This window comes from Drosophila albomicans, chromosome 2L, assembly GCF_009650485.2.
Source record: "Drosophila albomicans strain 15112-1751.03 chromosome 2L, ASM965048v2, whole genome shotgun sequence".
NCBI lineage: Eukaryota > Metazoa > Arthropoda > Insecta > Diptera > Drosophilidae > Drosophila > Drosophila albomicans.
Window position 1 is genome coordinate 30,425,220 of NC_047628.2, and position 20,377 is coordinate 30,445,596.

Here is a 20,377-nt window from a genome sequence, read left to right on the forward strand (position 1 = left end):
AAGAGTACAGTACTACCTTCCAAATATACCATAGAGGGCAAAAAATACCAGATTGTCAGCCATCACTTCTATCATTTTTATCTGATAGCAAAAAATTCAGAAATCATAAAAACTATAGTTATTATTGTATGTACCAATCACGACTCTAGCTTCAACATTACGCTTGTTTTTCGGGCTTTATCGATTTGCGGATTTGGGCGTTGCAAAAATTTGAAGCAAACTTGATCTGCGTGCAAACATAATAAGTGGTGAACAAAATGTACATAAATCTCTCTATATATACTTTATAGGATTGGATTGATTGCTTGATGAGGTAATGAGTTAATCGTTAGCATCGTCATCGCTAGTCTCGTATTCCTCTGCATTCGTTTGTCACTTATATGCTTTTTAGTGTCAGAATGTTTTGTACCAACGACGGCAGTTAATTGAACTTTTAATTAATGTTATCTTACTAATTGTGCTATAACCCGAACTAGGTGAGAATTGAATAATATTGCATATTTAATATAGCAATTATTATGCAATCAAAACATCAGCACCAGATTAATTTATTTTTCCACATAGAAGTCTTAATATTAAGCCTTATCTTTAAATTTCAAAAAAAGCGCCATTCGTTGAAAACAGTGTTGAACATCGATAAAAATTATAAATATCAATTATCGTTATTACATGGAATATTAAAACAAACAAAAATACTATATATAATTGTTTACCTAAATTGTTTATGCTTCCCTTTTTATACCCGCTATCCATTGGGTAGAAGGGTATCTCCGACCCTATAAAGTATATATATTCTTGATCAGCGCCAACAGCCCAGTCGATCTAGCAATGTCCATCTGTCCGCCTGTCCGTATGAAACACGGGTTCTCAGAGACTATAAAAGATAGAGATATTTTGTTTCGACAGCATTTGTTATGTTTGCACGCAATCAAGTTTGTTTCAAATTTTTGCCACGCCCACTGCCGCCCCCGCAAATCAACAAAAATCGAATAAAAATCGTTATTTTAGAGCTGCGAGTTTTGATATTTACACTAACAACTATAGTAATTGTGATTCCTCAAAATTTGGTTGCGATCAGATACAAATTTTTATTGCTTGGTATATTTTGAGAAAAATACCTCAATATTTTGTATTGAGGTAAAAAAGTAAAAAAGCTACAGTCGAGCACACTTTTTATACCCGCTACCCATAGGGTAGAAGGGTATTATAACTTTGTGCCGGCAGGAAATGTATGTAACAGATAGAAGGAGGCATCTCCGACCCTATAAAGTATATATATTCTTGATCAGCGTCATTTACTTGTTCGTTTTGTCGAACTATAAATATTTTATATTAACAAATTTCTGGCGCATATTAATATCGATTCGCCACCACGATTAATCGGTTTATGTTGTAATCGGGTAGGTTGATACTAACTCGATAATTTTCGTGAAAAATAGTGCCGATGGATTGCATTTTAGTTATTGAGTAAAATAGAGAATATTCTGTTTATAAATGGCTAATACACAAAGATCTTTTGTACAAAAGGTTTCCAAGTACGTAGTGTTTAATAGCAACTGTTCGTTGTAGGAATGTCGCCACAAGTAAACAATTATTATAGTAGTATAAATCACGAAACATTTCTTTGTTTCCAACAGGCAAGCGGCTACGGATGTTCGTAAAAATATGGCTGCGCATATGCATACAAAGCCCTTTAATACAAGTTCGATATTAGGCTCAACAGTATGTGCTCGCGTAATTTAAAGACATACATACATATATTTAATTCATGTCCATTTTTTTTGTCGGTATTTACAAAGCTTTCGCTCACGGAACCGCTTGACTATGAGGAATTTCTTAGCCAGCACATAAATATTATAACTCGAGATCCCTTAAAACATATATTGGATTTTCCACAAGGTGATATTACAATAAAAATAATACCTCGAAAAATTCGGACCATTGAACATATTTTACCGAAAGAACACATGTAAGAATTTATCATTTAAAAATCATGCATTTTTATTTAAAACTATTTTTTCTTTGTAGTTCCGATTTGCCAAGTCATGTGCAAGAATGCATTAGTAGCTATACTCGCCCTTGGAAGACTGTTGAATATTTACATCGCCATTACTCAAGCTCATGTTGTGCACGCGAACGTATTGATCGAGGCACCATCAGTCCTTCTGCTTTCCAACAAGAGTTTGAGATTGATAAGGATTTTTCATCATTCGACGAATCATTCACCGATAAGAGTGATAGTTGTACACCTAGTTCAAGACAGTCGATTGCTAGTCTAGCGTCTGTTAGTTCTTGTACAGATACTCTAACTCCACGCGGCTCTTGGGCTAGTTTCGATTTGCGAAGATCTGTGAATGATCCACTTATTCCTAATTTATTGGACAATGTATCGCCGGAACAAATTGATCAATTAAATGAGGCACGGCGACAAGATAAACGCCAAGAAGCTTTATTTTCGCTCTATCCCGAACCGGAAACTGATGAAATTATTGAGCGTAGACTACCTGCAGTGTTGCCTGTGGAACACATGGGCCACCGTATCCTAGTTAAATGTTTGCAGTTAAAGTTAGAACTCGAGGTTGAACCAATATTTGCATCAATGGCTATATATGATGCTAAAGAACGACAAAAAATTTCCGAAAATTTTTACTTTGACATGAATTCAGATAACCTAAGGCTTATGCTATCAAATCATGTTCGTTGTGCGGACATTAGCACACAAAGTCGTTCCGCTATATTCGAAATTTCCTATCCAAGCAATGATTTGTTTCTTGTTATACGCCTTGAAAAAGTTTTACAGGGCGACATTAATAATTCCGTTGAGCCCTATCTTAAAGAAGACAAAGATAAGTATAGAGAGAAAGTTAAATCGAATGCGGCAGATTATTGCGAGCGATTGGGTAAATATCGCATGCCCTTTGCATGGACGGCAATATATTTAACGAATGTGTTTAATGGAGACAGCTTTGAAAGTAAAGACTCATCCGTGGTGGAGAAAGATTTGACTGCAAGCGGTGTTTGTACTGCATTGGCGTCTGCGGCTAGTTCAAATAGTTTAGATCGAAAGTCTTCAACTAGCAGTTTCGATCAACTTCGCCGAAAAGCCAATGATATGAGCGGCACACTGACACGACGCGGATCTCTCGAACGAAAGGAGAAACGCCGCTCTTGGTCACCGGATGATTTTGCCAATGCCATTGAAACTTTTCGTCCCATTACAATCACTGTGCCGAGCTTTTTTAAACAAGAGGCTGATAAAATGAAAGATGAGGATTTATATAAATTTTTGCCCGAGCTTAAAAGGCCGAATGCTGTAACAAAAAAGTATAAATGTATTCCGGGGTCTATTAAACTCGAGATATCGCCATGTATCGACGATGTTATTAACGCTTTAACACCTGAACTGGCCAGAGTTGAGCCACAGAGTGTTGAAAAAACGCGTACTATTAAAGAAGTATTGGAGTTCTCACCATTACCTATATATAATCCTCATTATAGTTATCGCAATTTACTTTTTGTATCACCAAAAGAGTTGAATTTTTCATCTCGTGCTGGATCTGCACGTAATATCGCTATTCGTGTGCAGTTAATGGCAGGTAGGAAAATAAACATTAATTTCTATGCAGTTAAATACCGAAATCATGTTTTCCAGGTGAGAATCCAAACGATGCCGTGAATGCAATATTTGGGAAATCATCATGTCCGGAATATGGAACTGAGGCATACACGTCAGTCAATTACCATAACAAATGCCCAACATTCTACGATGAGATTAAAATAGCGTTGCCGTCTGCAATTAAGCAGCATCACCACTTACTATTTACAATCTACCACGTATCGTGCCAGAAAAAGCCACATGAGTTGCAACTTTCAGTAGAAACTCCCATCGGCTACACATGGTTACCTCTTTTGGAGGATGGTAAATTGAAAGTCGGGGAATTTAACCTGCCAGTAATGGTTGAAATGCCACCAGAAAACTACTCTTTTATACCACCAAATGTACATTTACCTGGGATTAAATGGCTGGACAACCATCGCGCCGTTTTCACCATAAGTGTGACCGCAATCACTTCAATTCATACGTTAGATAAATATCTCGACCATTTTTTTTTGAACTGTGAATATTTGAACAGCCGTAATATACCATCTCATATTGGTGAAAGTAATATGGAAGCCGAGCTAAAAAAATGTCTACTGGATATAAATCAGTCAAATCGTGAATCATTAGTTAGACATTTACCTCGTGTCTTAGACAAGTTGATAGAGTTGTTGGTAACTAGCCATAAAGTTGGCACACAGCCCATGGCTTTGGGTGCCACAGTCTTTGAGGTGCTATGCTTGGTTTCGGCTCACTTGTCCTTACTAACTGATGTCGACCAATATGGACGTCAAAGTTTATTTTCCACATATGTTCAGTTTCAGTGTAAAATACCACACCCATCGGCTGCAAAACGTGACTTTAGTAACGAATTGAAATCCAATAAGTCATATGGCTTATATGATGACATTTTAAATAGTGGCCGGCCAAGTAAGCGATGAACGATTGTAATACATAATTTTATTAATTTCTAATTAATTTCATTCTAATTTATTAATTTCTTTTAGATCTTGACAACAATTTATCTAGCAGTGCCACCCCACTGGATGGTTCGGCCCCACTTGTGTGCTTGCTACATGAAGAGCTAGCCTTGCAATATACACTAGCCAGCGGCAAGGTGTCAGATCTTGCCATGAACAACTCATGGTTTCTTTTCGAACTAATTATAAAATCTATGACAGAGCATCTTGATTATACGGATTCTATATGCGGCCCACGGAAACACAGGTTTTCACATCAATTTCTCGATGACATTTCAACACTCGTCACCCTCGTCACAAATAAAGTTGCTGAATACCATAATATTGACACAAGAAGTGCTCAGTCATTAAACGCCAGCTTAAGCTTTTTTATATTTGACCTACTTAGTATAATGGATCGAGGATTTGTATTTGGCCTAATTAAAATTTATTCGAAACTAATTATGTCACGAAACGCATCTGTACCTGATCTGATGAATTACAAAATCGATTTCTTGCGAATTGTTTGCAGTCACGAGCACTTTGTAGCATTAAATTTACCTTTTGGTACTCCTTATACCACTATCTCAGCACCTTGCAGTCCTACTCCCAGTACCACTTCAAATAATAGCCAAACTTCATATGTAAGTATATTTCGTAATTTTCGTATTTTTTATTTTGAAAACTAGTGTTAATATTAATTTTGTGTTGCAGGGATCTGTTGAGCGTTCCTTACACGCCGACCTCACCACGGAATTTCGTCAACAACACTTTCTAGTCGGCCTTGTCTTAAGTGATTTAGCGACAGTCATGGAGGTGCCAAATCCTCAATTGCATGGAAAAGCTATAAGCTGTATTCGGAATCTTTTGACTTCACATGATTCACGGTATGATGAAGAAGCACGATCACGAGTAGCTTCTTTGTATATTCCATTACTTTCCATAGTCATGGATACGTTGTCACAATTGCATCAATATATATGTGATGTCCAAGATCATGATCGTTTTCACCAGATGAGTCAACTTGAAGATTATCAAGGGCCACATCAGACTATATCCACATCTACAATTAGCCCAGAAGTTGCGTATGCCATCTCTGGCAGTCGTGTATACTCCTATATGGCCGAACAATCCAAGAACAAGATATCATTAAATGCAGAAAACACCCGTCATTTGCTGGCGTGTTTTCTGTGGGTACTAAAAAATTTAGAACGCACTGTTCTTTATCGTTGGTTGCTTGGATTAACTCCACATCGCGTACACCAAATGTTACAAGTACTTAATACATCTTTAAAAGCCTTTGAATATTCAGGACAAAAGCGCTTACCAACTTTAAAGCGGACTAATACTCATAGTTTTCGCAAAACTGCGACCACTGATGTTAAGGAAAAGTTGGAAGAATGTATCAGAGGAACCAACTCAGCGCGGTACGATTTAATTAACCGTCGCAAGGATCGCAATTCGACGGATAAACTTCGTTGGCGGAAAGATCAAATGCCATATCGGTCTCAGTATAGTGACACATCTAACAGAAATGAGCCAGATCTTGAGCTAAGTTATTTTATTGAAGGTTCACTTGCGACTGAAATTGGGCTGATTATACTCGATTCTTTGGAAATAATCGTACACGTCGCCACTAATCTTCATCACAATCTGCTTGGAACTGTTCTTAAAGTGCTGTTACATAGTTTAGCACGAAATCAATCTACGCTGGCACTGCAAAACTTGTTTGCATCTCAGAGAGCCCTGATTTTTAAATTCCCAAATCTATTGTTTGACGAAGAAACGGACATATGCGCAGACTTGTGTTTATTGCTTTTAAAGCACTGCTCGTCACAATTACCAGGTATCAGGTCGCAAGCTGCTGCTTCGTTATATTTATTAATGAGGCAAAACTTCGAAATTGGAAATGTAAGTAAGATATTTTCATTCATTTGTATTACTTTAACATATTTTGTTTTTCAGAATTTTGCACGTGTCAAAATGCAAGTTACTATGTCACTAAGTTCTCTAGTAGGTACTAGTGCTTCATTCAGCGAGCAATCACTCCGTCGGGCGTTAAAAACAATTCTCGTGTACGCCGAGTCCGATACCGATCTGCAGGAAACCTCTTTCCCAGAGCAAGTACAAGATTTACTGTTTAACTTACACATGATTCTGTCAGATACTGTGAAAATGAAGGAGTATCAAGAGGATCCTGAAATGTTACTTGATTTGATGAATCGCATAGCAAAAGGTTATCAAAATAATCCAGATTTGCGATTAACTTGGCTGGAAAATATGGCTAAAAAGCATCGTGAGCGTGCTAACCACACTGAGGCGGCCATGTGTTATGTTCACGCTGCCGCTTTAGTTTCTGAATATTTAAGCATGCTCGAGTCTCAAACACATTTGCCAGTCGGTGCCGTTAGTTTTCAACGCATATCACCAAATACATTTATGGAATCAGCGGTGTCAGATGACGTTCTGAGTCCCGGAGAAGATGGTATTTGCCTGGGTAATCACTTCACTGAAACTGGATTAAAAGCTCTGCTTGAAGAGGCATCGAGTTCATTTCAAGTTGCCGGCATGTATGAAGCTATGAACGAAGTGTATAAAATTCTGACTCCAATCTGTGAAGCGAATCGCGAATTTCTCAAGCTCAGTAAAGTTCATGGCAAGCTGCAAGAAGCTTTTAACCGAATTGCCCAACTCCAGGTAATTTCGAACATTTTATTTCTTGTTGTTTTATATATATTATTAATATTCCTTGTTTAGGGTAAACGAGTATTTGGTACGTACTTTAGGGTTGGTTTTTATGGCGCTAAATTTGGAGACCTCGATCAACAAGAATTTATTTACAAAGAGCCCACCCTAACAAAATTGCCTGAAATATTCAGTCGACTTCAGGTACGTTTATTTCTTTTAAATGTGATGAATATGATGTGATATTTATAAAACAATTTTATTTAGAATTTCTATGCGGATAGATTTGGTCCCGATTCTGTGCATATAATTAAAGACTCAAATAATTTCGACATAAATACCTTAGATCCGGAAAAGGCTTACATTCAAATCACTTACGTGGAACCGTTTTTCGAAACTTATGAAATGCGTCATCGTGAAACATACTTTGAAAGAAATTTTAATATTAGTAAGTACTTTTTTATACCAAAAGTGTTATAAAAATGTAAATGTTCTTGTTCCCGAATAATTTAATAATTATTCTCTAGAACGGTTTATATTTTCGACCCCTTTTACAAAGAATGGAAAAGCTCATGGTGAATTACACGAGCAATGTAAACGCAAGACAATCCTTACCACAGCAAACCATTTTCCATATGTAAAAACTCGCATCCAAGTAATCAGCCGAACTCAGTTTCAATTGGAGCCCATTGAAGTGGCTATTGGTAAGCGAAGTAGTTGTTAAAATTGATAATTTCATTTATAATAAGTAAACGTGCATTGCTGTTCTACTAAATCGATATACCTACTAATTCCAATGCTGACATATAGAGGACATACAAAAGAAGACATTGGAATTAGCTGCAGCTACAAATCAGGAACCGGCTGATCCAAAAATATTGCAAATGGTTTTGCAAGGTTGTATTGGTACTACTGTTAATCAGGGTCCTATGGAAATGGCTAGCGTATTTCTTTCAATTTTATCTGATGGGACAACTGTACCGACAAAGCATCAAAATAAATTACGGTTGTGCTTCAGAGAATTTTCAAAACGATGTGCAGATGCTTTAAAAAAAAATCGAAATTTAATATTATCGGATCAAAAAGATTATCAGCGGGAATTAGAACGCAACTATGAACGTTTTGTCGAACGGCTCTCCCCGCTAATCACGCTTACGGAAGCTCAAACGCAAGGTGTTGTAAAGTAAGTTTTCCTTAAAATTATAATTTGATCATGAAATTTGAATATTTGTATTTGCAGAGCTAACTGCTATCAAAATAAAACCACACCCTTGAAATGGTAATTTGAACGATCAAACTTAATAATTAAAGTTTCTCATTTGTCTGATAAAATGATTTCTTTACATGCCTAGCGTGTCGGATTATTTTAAGTAAGTTTTATTATTTTATAATATTTATTGGATTTAACTAATTTTTAATAAGAAAAATTGGTTAAAACCATAAGCTACCAAATTTTATATTATAACATCTCTCACTGATAGTATTACTATAATTATATATATTTATATATTGATCGAACTTTCTTATATTTTACACAATCCCTAATTAAATTATGTATATCATAACACCAAAGTTTTATACTTTTTATATATATAATTTTTAAGAATAAATATATTCGCAATATAATTTGCTTTATTAATGAAAGACTAATTTTTATAAATATTATTTTTAGCGGACGATTTCAAGTTATTGAAAAAGTCATTCATTTTATGTAAGTATAGAGTATTGAAATTAAATTCGCTTTGCAACGAATCAAACTTGTCGATGACCATGTCACCTTTGTTAACAATACTTTTCCAGTCGGCCAAGTCAGTATCGGGATTACTATGATTTGCTTCATGATGCATTGGCTTCAACATAAATTGCAATTCCTCCAGTTGATTCAAAAAATGCACTAAAAACAATGTAAGCTTTTTAATTATTTGTATTCAAAGTGAATCAAAAAAGTGGCAACAAATTCGAATGCCCAACATAAAATTATATTTACAGTGTGTGTCTTGAAACCTCAAAATATGCATATGCTCTTTCCACCAACCGCAAAGGAGCGATAAATTATGTTTTGTCGTTTCTTCAGAGTCACGAAAAATACTTGGAAGATAGTATTCTCGAAAAATAAGTATTAGCAAATGTAATGCGGTTTGTGATATTTCCCCAACGTGTGAAACATCTAAAAATTAAATTTTCTTGTATTTGATTGTAATATTTTATTTAACAACGTACCTGATTTTTCAACTTGTAGTGTCCATTGATACATCATTTGAAATACAAGTGTGACAACACTTATACATAATTTTACGTAGCATTCGCAGTTGCTTTCTTGGACTAACTGTTCCACTGCGGGTTTACCAATTTTTGATGGAATTGCTGTGTTGTTATTGTTGCTAGAATTTGTACTAGAGGTAACCATAATTTTGGGCGTTAAGCGCTCGACAGGGCCTTCGTACTCAGCAAAGGTTTGAAATGGATGCATTTTCATTATAAATTTAGGCATTGATATAAAACCTTGGTATACGAAGCGCACGTGATTTCCACATATAGATAGAAGCAACTTAAAATGGGTTGAGTTCAGAGGAATGTCACCACAAAAACAAAGTTCAAGTAACCCGGCGTAAACTTGTATTAAACAAGACTCGGGCCGAAAACGGTATTTAGATCGAACTCTGTCTGACACAAAACAATTATTATTAGTGCCAGTGCACATTCTCTCCATTATTTGATCGTGTAAAGCACATAATAACATACAAGAACTTAGCTGCTGAAACACCCATATATTTGGTCGAGTAAACACCAACTGTTTGAATAAGTTAAAAAGTGAATCCAATTGAGTTTCGTGTGTATAAACCGCATTTATATTACTAAGTAAACTGTGTAGAAAAGCCCCAGTTGCTTCAATAACCCCGAAATGCTCAAGTACTTCCGATGAGTAGCTTAACTTGTTTATTGCCTCTATGACAATTTGCAATATTGAAGAGTTGTCACTTTTATTTTTAATCAAAGTTTGAGATAAGTTGCCATGCCTTTGACAAATCAACGCCAAGGTCGCTATATAGCGACGCAATAAAACACCCCTTTCAAGTTTGTACAAATTCTCGGTTTGAATTAATGAGTGGCGTTGGCAAGTGTTGTGATCAAATTGTAGATCATAATGATGATATGGATATACTAAATGGTGTTTTGGTAATTCCAAAGTTTGAGCATATGACAAGAACTCTTTAAATACACCACGTACTGAGCTAATTACGCGGTCCATAGCCATTGTGTCAGTGTTGGCTTGCAACTGCAGTTCTGCGTTTAGGAAAATCAAATGCTCTAGCTCCAATTCAAAGAAGCTTCGTTGTTTCTTTTGCGTGCGGGTTTCTTTTGAAAAATCGTAAAGCTTATTTTCCGCATTAATAGAAAATTGTGTATTAAACCTTGTTATGCACAGATTTTCCACACGAAGGATATTACGACACTCATCGGTATCATAGACTGTAAGTTGTTGGTTTTTGAATGAGTTGTTCGTATTTCGAATTTTATATTCAGAAAATTCAACATTCGTAAACGTTAATTCTGTATTTTTCGCAATCACTTCCTTGTAAACATCTGCGACTTTTCTATTGCAGTCTTTTTTAGCTTCTTCAGCCATAATAATTTTTTCCATCTTACTCATTTGAAGTAATTTTCTCGCTTGTTGTAGTTCATAACGGAGTAATTTTACCTGTCGAAATATTTATTAATGGACATTGAGCTTATAATATATATACTCTCTCACCTCTCCATCCTTGGTGCCTGTTTGACTCTTGTGATCCAAGAGATCTTTTTGCAATTTGGAATTTTCCTTTTGGAGAATATCGACGCGCTCCATTAATAATTTAAGTTGTCGTTCCTGTGCTACTTGACGACTAGTTGCCCAATGACTTGTATTTGAAATTGTAGGCTCATTTTGTACATGTTGAACTTCTGGTAACAGAGGATTATCTTTATTGGGCCTAAAATTACTCGAATTTGAGAATTTGATCGTCTCATCTTCAGGCGATGTTGAAGCCACATGGCGCGGCTGGTACGCAGGACTCTGGCGTGAAGTTGATAGCCGCTTTCTATGCGGTTGTTGTGTACTTGATACAAATGGACGTAATTCAAATTCATTCTCTGTTTGTCGTGGACTGTCTGGCTGTCGCTGATTTTCCTCTGCTTGTTGAGTAGCTAACAAAATAACATCGTCATCGTCACTTCCCCAAAATTCAGCAATAGTTGACTTAAACAAATCGCCTGAATTTTGCACGCCTAATTCTAATTTTTGCCTTTTACTCGAATTGTTTAGTAGCGGACGAAATTGTCTTGCCATCTTTGCACTAGAGGTGGGAAACATCGATGGCGCCATCGATGAAACAATATTTCAAACAACAAATGTAATGCCCTGTTTCCACAGCACCAACAATTTTTCTCGGTATTTGCATTCAATATATTGGAAATGTTATATTGGTCGCACACAAGCGTAGAAATATCGGCCACCAACTTTCAGTATATTTTTGGTTATTTAATCATGGTGAAATCGAAATGGTTCTCACCACAGCAAAAATTGATAATAAAAATGAGTGCGAAGCTGTGCAAATTCAACAAGTGATTTTTTTAAATGATTTTGCTTCAAATTTTCAATTGTTTTAATCGGTCACTTATCGATAACTTGATGGTTAATGTGTGTTTTCATTCTGCGCAGCTGTTTTGCATCAGAGCGGCCACACTAAAATATTTGGCGTTGCCATTATTTTTTCATTGATTGCTGTGCATGCGCCAAAGCGGGACCTGATCAAATGTGGAAAAGTAGGGTATAAAAAGGTCAATATTTGTTCAGTATTTTTTTTCAATTTTATTATTCAATAATCGAATGTGACTATCGATTACTCGTATTATTTTGCGACTCTGCAACGATAGTACTTTTTGATTATTAAGCGATACCATACAGTTGAGAAGATAATTCGGCATGAACGCGTTGTTAAATTTTGTGAGCGCCGGAATAAAAACTTTTCCCTAACGCGATTTTTAAGTAAGAATAAAACTGTTATTTATATAAAATTGGCTACATTCTTCTTTTTCAAAAACTACTATATTTTGTTTCTATGTTGTTCAAAGAGGTTAAGTTATTTTGCGAGTGCATAGACTTCAATCTTCAACAAGTGTGGGAAAAGTATGAAGAAGACCTCACCACGCAACTCAAAAGTATATGTGCAGCTTGTCTTAAAATTCTATCATTATAATTAAAGAGTAAGTAAATGTGTACTCTGTACTCTATTTTTATGTCTAAAATGAAGATTTTGTCACATATTGTGATATACATAGGTATTCATAAGTGTATATGTATGACTCATCCAAGACAATTAAGCAGCATTTGCATACATACAAATGAGCGCGTGTGTGTGTGCATTCTCTCACGCACATTCTGTTTAGTATTATGTTTTGTGTATTATTTAAATTGTAATTGTGGCGATTGCTTTTGTGGAAATTTGTATACCTCAGATCAGTTGGTTTTTGTGAAATTCGGAATATATTTTTTTAAATTGGACACACAATTTGTTCGATAGTGAAACCATTTTGAGTGAAGGTGTAGTGTTCTGTTTACATGCTAAGAAAAATTCGGGCGTCGGCTATCGAGCAAAAACAAAAAGAATAGTGGTTATACGTGTGTGTTTGAATGCATGATGCCTTCTTGACACGCATACTGTACTAGCTGCCTGCAATAAACTAACTCATATACACACGATCGATGTGTGTATACACATTTGTCCACCATGACGTTCATTAACAATTTTATCCAAGCATGAATAAATCATTCATAGCTGAAGCTCATAGCAACTGTCCAACTAGGCGCCTATAATTTTGCTAGTAAAGTCGAATTGTTTCTTTAATAAAATTGTATGTAATGCATAAGATTTGTGTTGAATAATTCTGATGTATTATATTTGTTAGTCTTTATATTCGCGTAAAATAGCTCAAAGTAGATTTTTTTACGCCTACACAAAAATGGCCGGCGTTTGTCTTAGCACAACTTGTCTAACAAGTTTGGTAAGTTTAGGTCATATTGCGATGCTGGTGCCATTTCCTTCTTTCACGTTCTTGTATTTATGTCTTACATTGCATTGTACACTACATAGTAGGATTACGTATTTTAACATATTTTTATATGACAAGCTAACGTTTAAAATATAATAAAATATTTTTTGTTTATATGTTTTTCAGATACTAAAAATTTAAACATTGCAACCACAATTATGTTGAAATTCATTCGTGGAAAAGGTCAACAGCCAACTGCTGAACGGCAACGATTACAGAAGGAGCTCTTCGCATATCGAAAGGTTTGTCATTAGTTACATACAAATAAAGGAAGAGAATGTGTTCATAGAAACAAACGGGCATCTGCACCCAAAATACATTTCAATTGTATGTATTTATAAATGAGTTGGATTGTTAATTATGTTGTAGACGACGCAGGACATGAAAGAATGTACTTAATGAAATGTAAAATAAATTAAGATTACTCTTCTGTAAAATGAGCTGCTAACAGCAGATATGTATAAGCAACCAATCGAAAATGAAAATAATTTGGGTCCAATATATTAAATATTTAAATAAACGTCAATTTTATTGAAGTTGTTCAGTGCTAGTGTCATAAGTCAGTTGTAGTTAGCAACGTTGCTTAATTGAATGACATCATCCACAATGCGTCACTTTCAGAAATGACTCTTTCAGTGTAATTCAGCGACGGAAAGGTATACCAACTTATGTAACATCAAAGACATTATCAAATAAATTTATCGTAATGTGTAGCGTTTAAGAAGGCCACAGCTACTCATAACAATTTCTATTAATATATTCATTTATTATGTGCACACGAAAAATATTACTATATCAATTAAAATTATATATATAAATTATTATATTAAAATTACTAAATTCTTTAAACACTTGTTCAAGTCGTAGGAGGGGCATTTAGGCGTGGATGAATAAGATTCGCGTACAGTGAACATTATTTCATGTAAATCGAAATACATTGATAATTGGTGTCACCTAGGCGAATGTAAACCTTTTATAGACTTCAACCTAAAATAAAATATTGTGTAGTCTGAGGAAAAGATAAACGTTAACGACACAAGCAGTACAAAACAGTATTGTTGATAAGATTAACAAAGTTTGTTTTATGTACAAAGTGAACGAATGGAATGGTTGTAGTGCATTTACGAGGGAATGTGTGTACATAAGGTACTTATGGATATTGATAAGCGTAGAATGCCGAACTGATAAGGTTTCATAAAAAGAGTCAGAAATTGTGTAAACTGCTGCACCTGTATTGGCGTCGTTATCACTGTGACTATATGCCCATAAAAATTGAAATGAGTAAGCAAGTTATTGGTTCCTGTAAAATAAGTATTTCTATATGTTAGACTTAAAAACCAAATATTTGTTTGGCCAACATAACTAGTTTAGTGATTAATTATTATGCAATTGAAATGTTTTCGTTTTTTCATTATAATGACAATTTAATAATAATAATACTGAGTCAATTAATAAAATATAAATGAGTTTGATGATATTATACAACAGTTATATTTGATAAGACACGATATTGTAGTAACCATAGATTTTTCCTTTATTTGCAGACAGCTCAACATGGTTTTCCGCATAAACCATCTGCTCTGGCTTATGACCCAATATCAAAGTTGATGGCTATTGGTACGCAAACAGGAGCTATAAAAGTTTTCGGACAACCTGGCGTTGAACTTTACGCGCAGCATACCTTGACTAATAACTTGGCATCGGAATTGAACGTACAACTACTTGAATGGGTATATGGTAGTGGCCGTATACTCTCGCTGACTGCTGCTAATCAACTTACATTATGGGAACCTGCGGGTACAACTCTTGTGCCCCTCAAAACTCTACCTTTTGATGGAAAACTAAAGAAAGTATCTTCATTATGTTGTTCGATCAATAAAGATCTTGTGTGGATTGGTACTGAAGGCGGAAATATATACCAATTGGATTTAAAATCATTTTCTATTCTGGAGCCTGTCATTTATCATGATGTAGTTTTGGAACAGGTGCCATCAACGTATAAACTAAATCCGGGAGCTATTGAATCTATACGCCAGTTACCAAATTCACCGAATAAACTTCTTATCGCATACAACCGCGGTCTCTGCGTATTATGGGATTTGGGCGAGTCGGCTGTTGAACGTGCCTATGTTGCGCCTGGCCATGGTCAAAGTGTGGGACTCTATGTAAACACAAAAGGCAATGAATTTAATTGGTACCATGCGGATGGCTCCTATGCTACTTGGAATATGGAAAGCGAAAATCCACCACAAAATGTGAACTATGTGCCCTATGGTCCAGATCCATGCAAAAGCATAAACCGTCTATTTAAAGGAAAGCGCGGGTAATATGTTACATTTTGTAATTATGGTTCTTTTTTTAACTTATGCATTTCCAGAATAAGTGATATAATCGTTTTTTCTGGTGGTATGCCTCGTTCCGCCTATGGTGATCATAACTGCGTTTCGGTACATGCCAGTGATGGACATAAAGTTTGCCTTGATTTTACTTCCAAAGTAATTGATTTCTTTGTTACATATAAGGAAGATAGTGAGTCTGTCCAGGTACTGATTGTCTTACTCGAGGAAGAGCTTTGTGCTTATGATCTTACCGATGCTAAAGTTTCTTCAGTGAAAGCCCCTTATTTGCACTCGGTTCATGCGTCTGCAGTAACTTGTAATTACCTGGCATCAATGGTCTCGCACGAGGTATATGAACGAATTTTGCGTGCTGGCGATGAACAGGATTTAGACTATAGCAGTATTGATTGGCCTATTACGGGAGGTGTGCTTTCGGAAGATGACGTCCCACAGTCTAATGACAATAGCATAGAGATTTTGTTAACTGGCCACGAGGATGGTTCAGTAAAGTTTTGGAATTGTTCTGGAGTAATACTAAAGCCGATTTATAATTTCAAAACGGCAAATATATTTGGACATGATAATGAGGATGATGTTCCGGTAGACAGTAGCAATGATCAACTTGATGAGGGGGAGCCACCGTTCCGTAAAGCTGGCTTGTTTGACCCTTATTCTGATGATCCACGTTTAGCCGTTAAAAAAATTGCACTATGCCCGACCACCGGTCAGCTTATTGTGGGTGGCACTGCTGGCCAGATTGTCATAGCAGATTTTCAAGGGGATCAAAATGAACATGGAATATTTAAGGTTATGTCTATGAACTTGGTCAGCGATCGAGATGGCTTTGTATGGAAAGGCCATGATCAGCTTAACGTCCGCGCCAATTTAATAGAGAAACACTCTTTAGCGATTAGTGAGAATGGTGTGAATATTACAGGTGTACTCCAAGTACTCCCACCAGCAAGTATTACTTGTTTGGCATTAGAAGCTAATTGGGGTGTGGTCTCCGGCGGAACTGCTCATGGACTAGTATTGTTTGATTTTAAAAACTTTGCTCCGGTATTCCATCGATGCACACTTAATCCAAATGATATGACTGGTGCAGGTGAACAGCTTTCCCGTCGAAAGTCGTTTAAAAAATCACTAAGAGAATCATTCCGAAAGCTACGTAAAGGAAGATCAACTAGGAATAATCCAAGTAATACGGTTCCAACCACGGTATGTTGAACACTTTGTTATATTTACAACCAATTTAATTACAAATTTTAAAACAGTTAGAAGCGCGTCCAGTTGAGAGGCAAATTGAGGCGCGTTGCACGGATGATGGCATGGGATCCATGGTACGCTGTTTACTATTTGCTAAAACGTATATAACCAATGGTAAGTATAGTAGAATTACTTAAAAATGTTTTCGTTTTTTTTTAACATGTTTCATAATTCATTTTTTTTAGTAAACATTACTTCGCCTACTTTGTGGTCAGCTACAAACTCCAGCACAGTTTCTGTATTTCTTCTACACTTACCGCCAGCAATGACTGCAGCCACAACAGTACCACCCGCAAGCGGAAATACAACTCCGCAGTCGCCTCGCCGTATATCTGCGCAATTAGCCAAAGAAATTCAGCTTAAGCATCGCGCACCTGTTGTTGGAATTTCTATATTCGACCAAACTGGCTGTCCTGTTGATCAATTAAGTGCCGGTGAAAATGGCTCACCACCACATCGAGTTTTAATTGCCTCTGAGGAACAATTTAAGGTTTTTTCGCTTCCACAATTGAAACCTATCAACAAATATAAGCTTACTGCTAATGAGGGAGCCCGAATACGCCGTGTGCACTTTGGATCGTTTACATGTCGTGTGCCACATGAGCTTTTACAAAGTCTTAATGGGAACAGTCCCACAAAATCAACGCGTTCATATGAAGGTGGCGATGGAGGTCATAATGCAAGTATTTCGCCAATATCAAATGATAGTGAGCTGTACCATGAAATGGCGTTGATTTGTTTGACGAATATGGGCGACATTATGGTACTGTCGGTACCTGAGTTAAAACGTCAATTGAATGCAGCGGCAGTACGGCGAGAAGATATAAAGTAAGTACTTTATTTATCACAATAAAATAGATTGCAAATTATTTAACTAAAAATCAATTTTTATGACAGTGGGATTTCATCACTATGTTTTACCAATAGCGGTGAGGCTTTGTACATGATGTCGTCATCCGAACTGCAACGAATAGCTTTAGCCACTTCTAAAGTAGTGCAACCAACGGGTGTGGTTCAAATTGAGCCACTTGAAACCGAGGACTCAACCGTGCCAATTAATGAAGAGGATGACACCGATAACGAAAATGAAACAAATGGCGATGGAAACGTCATCGGTAATGGTGCTGGGATGCTAGAACCACCAGTGGCTCAGCAACGCTCCAAGCCGCTACAACTAAACGTTGACAGCAATGTTGTTTTAACAGCAAATGGACTTAGCAGAGGCAGTTCACCCAACCGTGCCAACGAAACTATCACCAGTTCTATAGGTGACATTACTGTTGACTCTGTGCGCGATCACTTGAATACTACGACAACAACGCTATGCTCTACAACTACAGAGGAAACAGTCGGTGAGTAAGATGACTATTCATGTAACATTGAGCATCAAAAAATATATACAAATTCATACTTTATACCTCATACCTTCTACATATCAATGTCAGTCAGTGTGCTCGTTACAATGCAACTTTTGTGTTTTCAATTATTGTGCGGATTTTTGCATAAGTTTAAATTTCTTTTTTACTTTTTGTTTTTAGGATTACGGCAATAAAATTCACATCCGTAGCAAAACTTTATTTTAATCCATTATATGCTGCTCTACATTTGGCATAAATTTTGCATGGTTGCAATGTAATATGATTTATAGAATATTGTGAAATAACTATATGATTACTAACTATATAATTACTTAAAAATGTAATTTATTAATGTTATTTGCCAGGTCGTTTATCGGTTCTCAGTACGCAAACAAATCAAAGCACTACCAGCGTCAATATAAAGGACTTACCAATCTTAAATATACCCAATTTAGTGGATATTACATCGAAAAGGTATTGTAGCGTATTTGCTAATAATTTTGTATAATTACCAATTATTTTCTTATAGCAACACTAACGAAATAAGTACTAGCTCAGTAGTGATCAAATCGGTCATAACGAGCATATCACATGAGAAGACAAATGGCGAAAGCGAAAATTTGAAGACGACTAATGTTACAACACATGAGGAAAGTCAATTTTAGAAAAAATGGAAGGAGTACGAATGAGATGAACCCACGTTGATCTATAATATATTGGGTTTACATATTAACATTAGTTGTATGTATACACCATAAGTATGAAGACAATTTTAATTGTACACAAGAGAACATTCGATTTACAAGTTTAACAAATTTATAATTTCGTATTTGTAAGTATTTAAGTAATAAGATAGCAAGAACAGAATCAAAAATGGGTTCTTAACAATTTCTATTATTATTTATGTGTATTGTCTTGACAATAGCTGAAACGCTTTTAGACAAAATATTATTGAAATTTTGAAACATATATCGATAAAAGATTAAATTGTTGCCTTATATCAGGGACCACATTGCTACTGATTTTATACAAGTATTGAACAATCACAGGTATAATTGCAAAATATATACATTCCTTTTTCCTATCTACGGTAAACATATCTATTTTTACACCCCACATTTTATATTTCTTGACTTATAGTATTTTTATATGGTTAATGCAATAAATGTTAATTATTTAAGTAAATATTTTAACTAAAAACTGGGTTTTGTATTACTTCTTGACCACGGTTACAAAATCGAATGACGAACAACAACAAGCATATTATTAATAATTATTTATGGTGTGGTTGTTGTTGGAATTCCCAAAAAAATATTTTCAAATTTTAACGAGTTAGACGCATGTCTATTTAAGTTTTTATAGTAGCGGAAACAGACGAAAGATCGATTTAAAATTTCAATGTTGAAAATAACCGACAAAAAACAAATCCGTTATAATTTAAAATTATTTGTTTTTTTGCCATATTTTGGTGAAAACACTCAGGATCCTGTCAGGAATTACCTCTTTATCATGATAATTAGTTCTATCGGTTGACACTCAAGGAATTTCAGGATATGCCAATAAAATTCACTTGAAATTTTTTCAAGTGGTAAGTATACAAAAATGGCAAAAATTTCAGAAAATCCGCTTTATCTCGGCTATTTGAAGGACGATCGGGATGTCCTTTGGCACAAGGATAGCTCTTTAAAATACAAACCGATTGACATACCAAAAAGGACGAATGTCCTGTAAGCAACAAAGTTACAAGGACTTTTTTGTTCAGAGAAAATAGCTTATATCTCGGCCATATCCTGTCCGATCCTTGCCGGGCTAGTGTCAATCGAAGTTTCTTGGCAAGGACTATTATCCTGCCAAATTTCATCCCAATCGTCCTTGCGGTTCTCTAGATATCCTGGAATTTGCGAAAAATTACAAGTGTTGGATCCTTACATGACCCCATACTTTTTTGATGCCGAGCGATAGAGTTCGTCCTTGCGATCCTGGCAATATATGTCCTTTGAAAATGCGCAAGGATATGGCCGAGAAATAGCTTGTTTTCGAAAAAGGACATTCGTTTTTTAGCCATAGCTCTGCCAAATCCTT

General features: G+C 35.8%; 3 protein-coding genes across 4 annotated transcripts; 2 read left to right on the forward strand and 1 right to left on the reverse strand.

Annotated features, from left to right (window-relative positions):
* The first annotated feature begins 1,418 nt into the window (after nt 1-1,418).
* On the forward strand, nt 1,419-13,528 carry LOC117565805 (dedicator of cytokinesis protein 7). Its single transcript, XM_052003258.1, has 14 exons — nt 1,419-1,535; nt 1,638-1,722; nt 1,800-1,969; nt 2,029-3,596; nt 3,653-4,528; nt 4,606-5,201; nt 5,272-6,468; nt 6,523-7,254; nt 7,315-7,446; nt 7,510-7,690; nt 7,770-7,946; nt 8,053-8,425; nt 8,483-8,612; nt 13,459-13,528. The coding sequence occupies exons 1-13, from the start codon at nt 1,495-1,497 to the stop codon at nt 8,523-8,525; spliced, it is 6,171 nt and encodes a 2,056-aa protein (XP_051859218.1). The 5' UTR covers nt 1,419-1,494; the 3' UTR covers nt 8,526-8,612; nt 13,459-13,528.
* LOC117565808 (ATR-interacting protein mus304) lies at nt 8,867-11,641 on the reverse strand. The gene is made up of 4 exons (XM_034245097.2): nt 10,997-11,641; nt 9,463-10,942; nt 9,230-9,409; nt 8,867-9,136 (listed from the first exon to the last, which is right to left on the reverse strand). Exons 1-4 carry the CDS (start codon nt 11,603-11,605, stop codon nt 8,889-8,891), a joined length of 2,517 nt encoding a protein of 838 aa, XP_034100988.1. The 5' UTR covers nt 11,606-11,641; the 3' UTR covers nt 8,867-8,888.
* On the forward strand, nt 13,470-19,468 carry LOC117565806 (lethal(2) giant larvae protein). Of its 2 annotated transcripts, none has more exons than XR_004571933.2 (8): nt 13,470-13,574; nt 14,877-15,655; nt 15,710-16,889; nt 16,946-17,051; nt 17,123-17,765; nt 17,835-18,289; nt 18,476-18,569; nt 18,661-18,768. XR_004571933.2 is itself a non-coding variant. In XM_034245096.2 (8 exons), the coding sequence occupies exons 1-8, from the start codon at nt 13,491-13,493 to the stop codon at nt 18,958-18,960; spliced, it is 3,492 nt and encodes a 1,163-aa protein (XP_034100987.1). In that variant the 5' UTR covers nt 13,470-13,490; the 3' UTR covers nt 18,961-19,468. The 2 variants fall into 2 exon arrangements, 1 of the variants encoding a protein (XP_034100987.1); XM_034245096.2 differs by lacking the exon at nt 18,476-18,569 and adding an exon at nt 18,825-19,468 and having other exon boundaries at nt 18,661-18,769.
* Nucleotides 19,469-20,377: the final 909 nt, after the last annotated feature.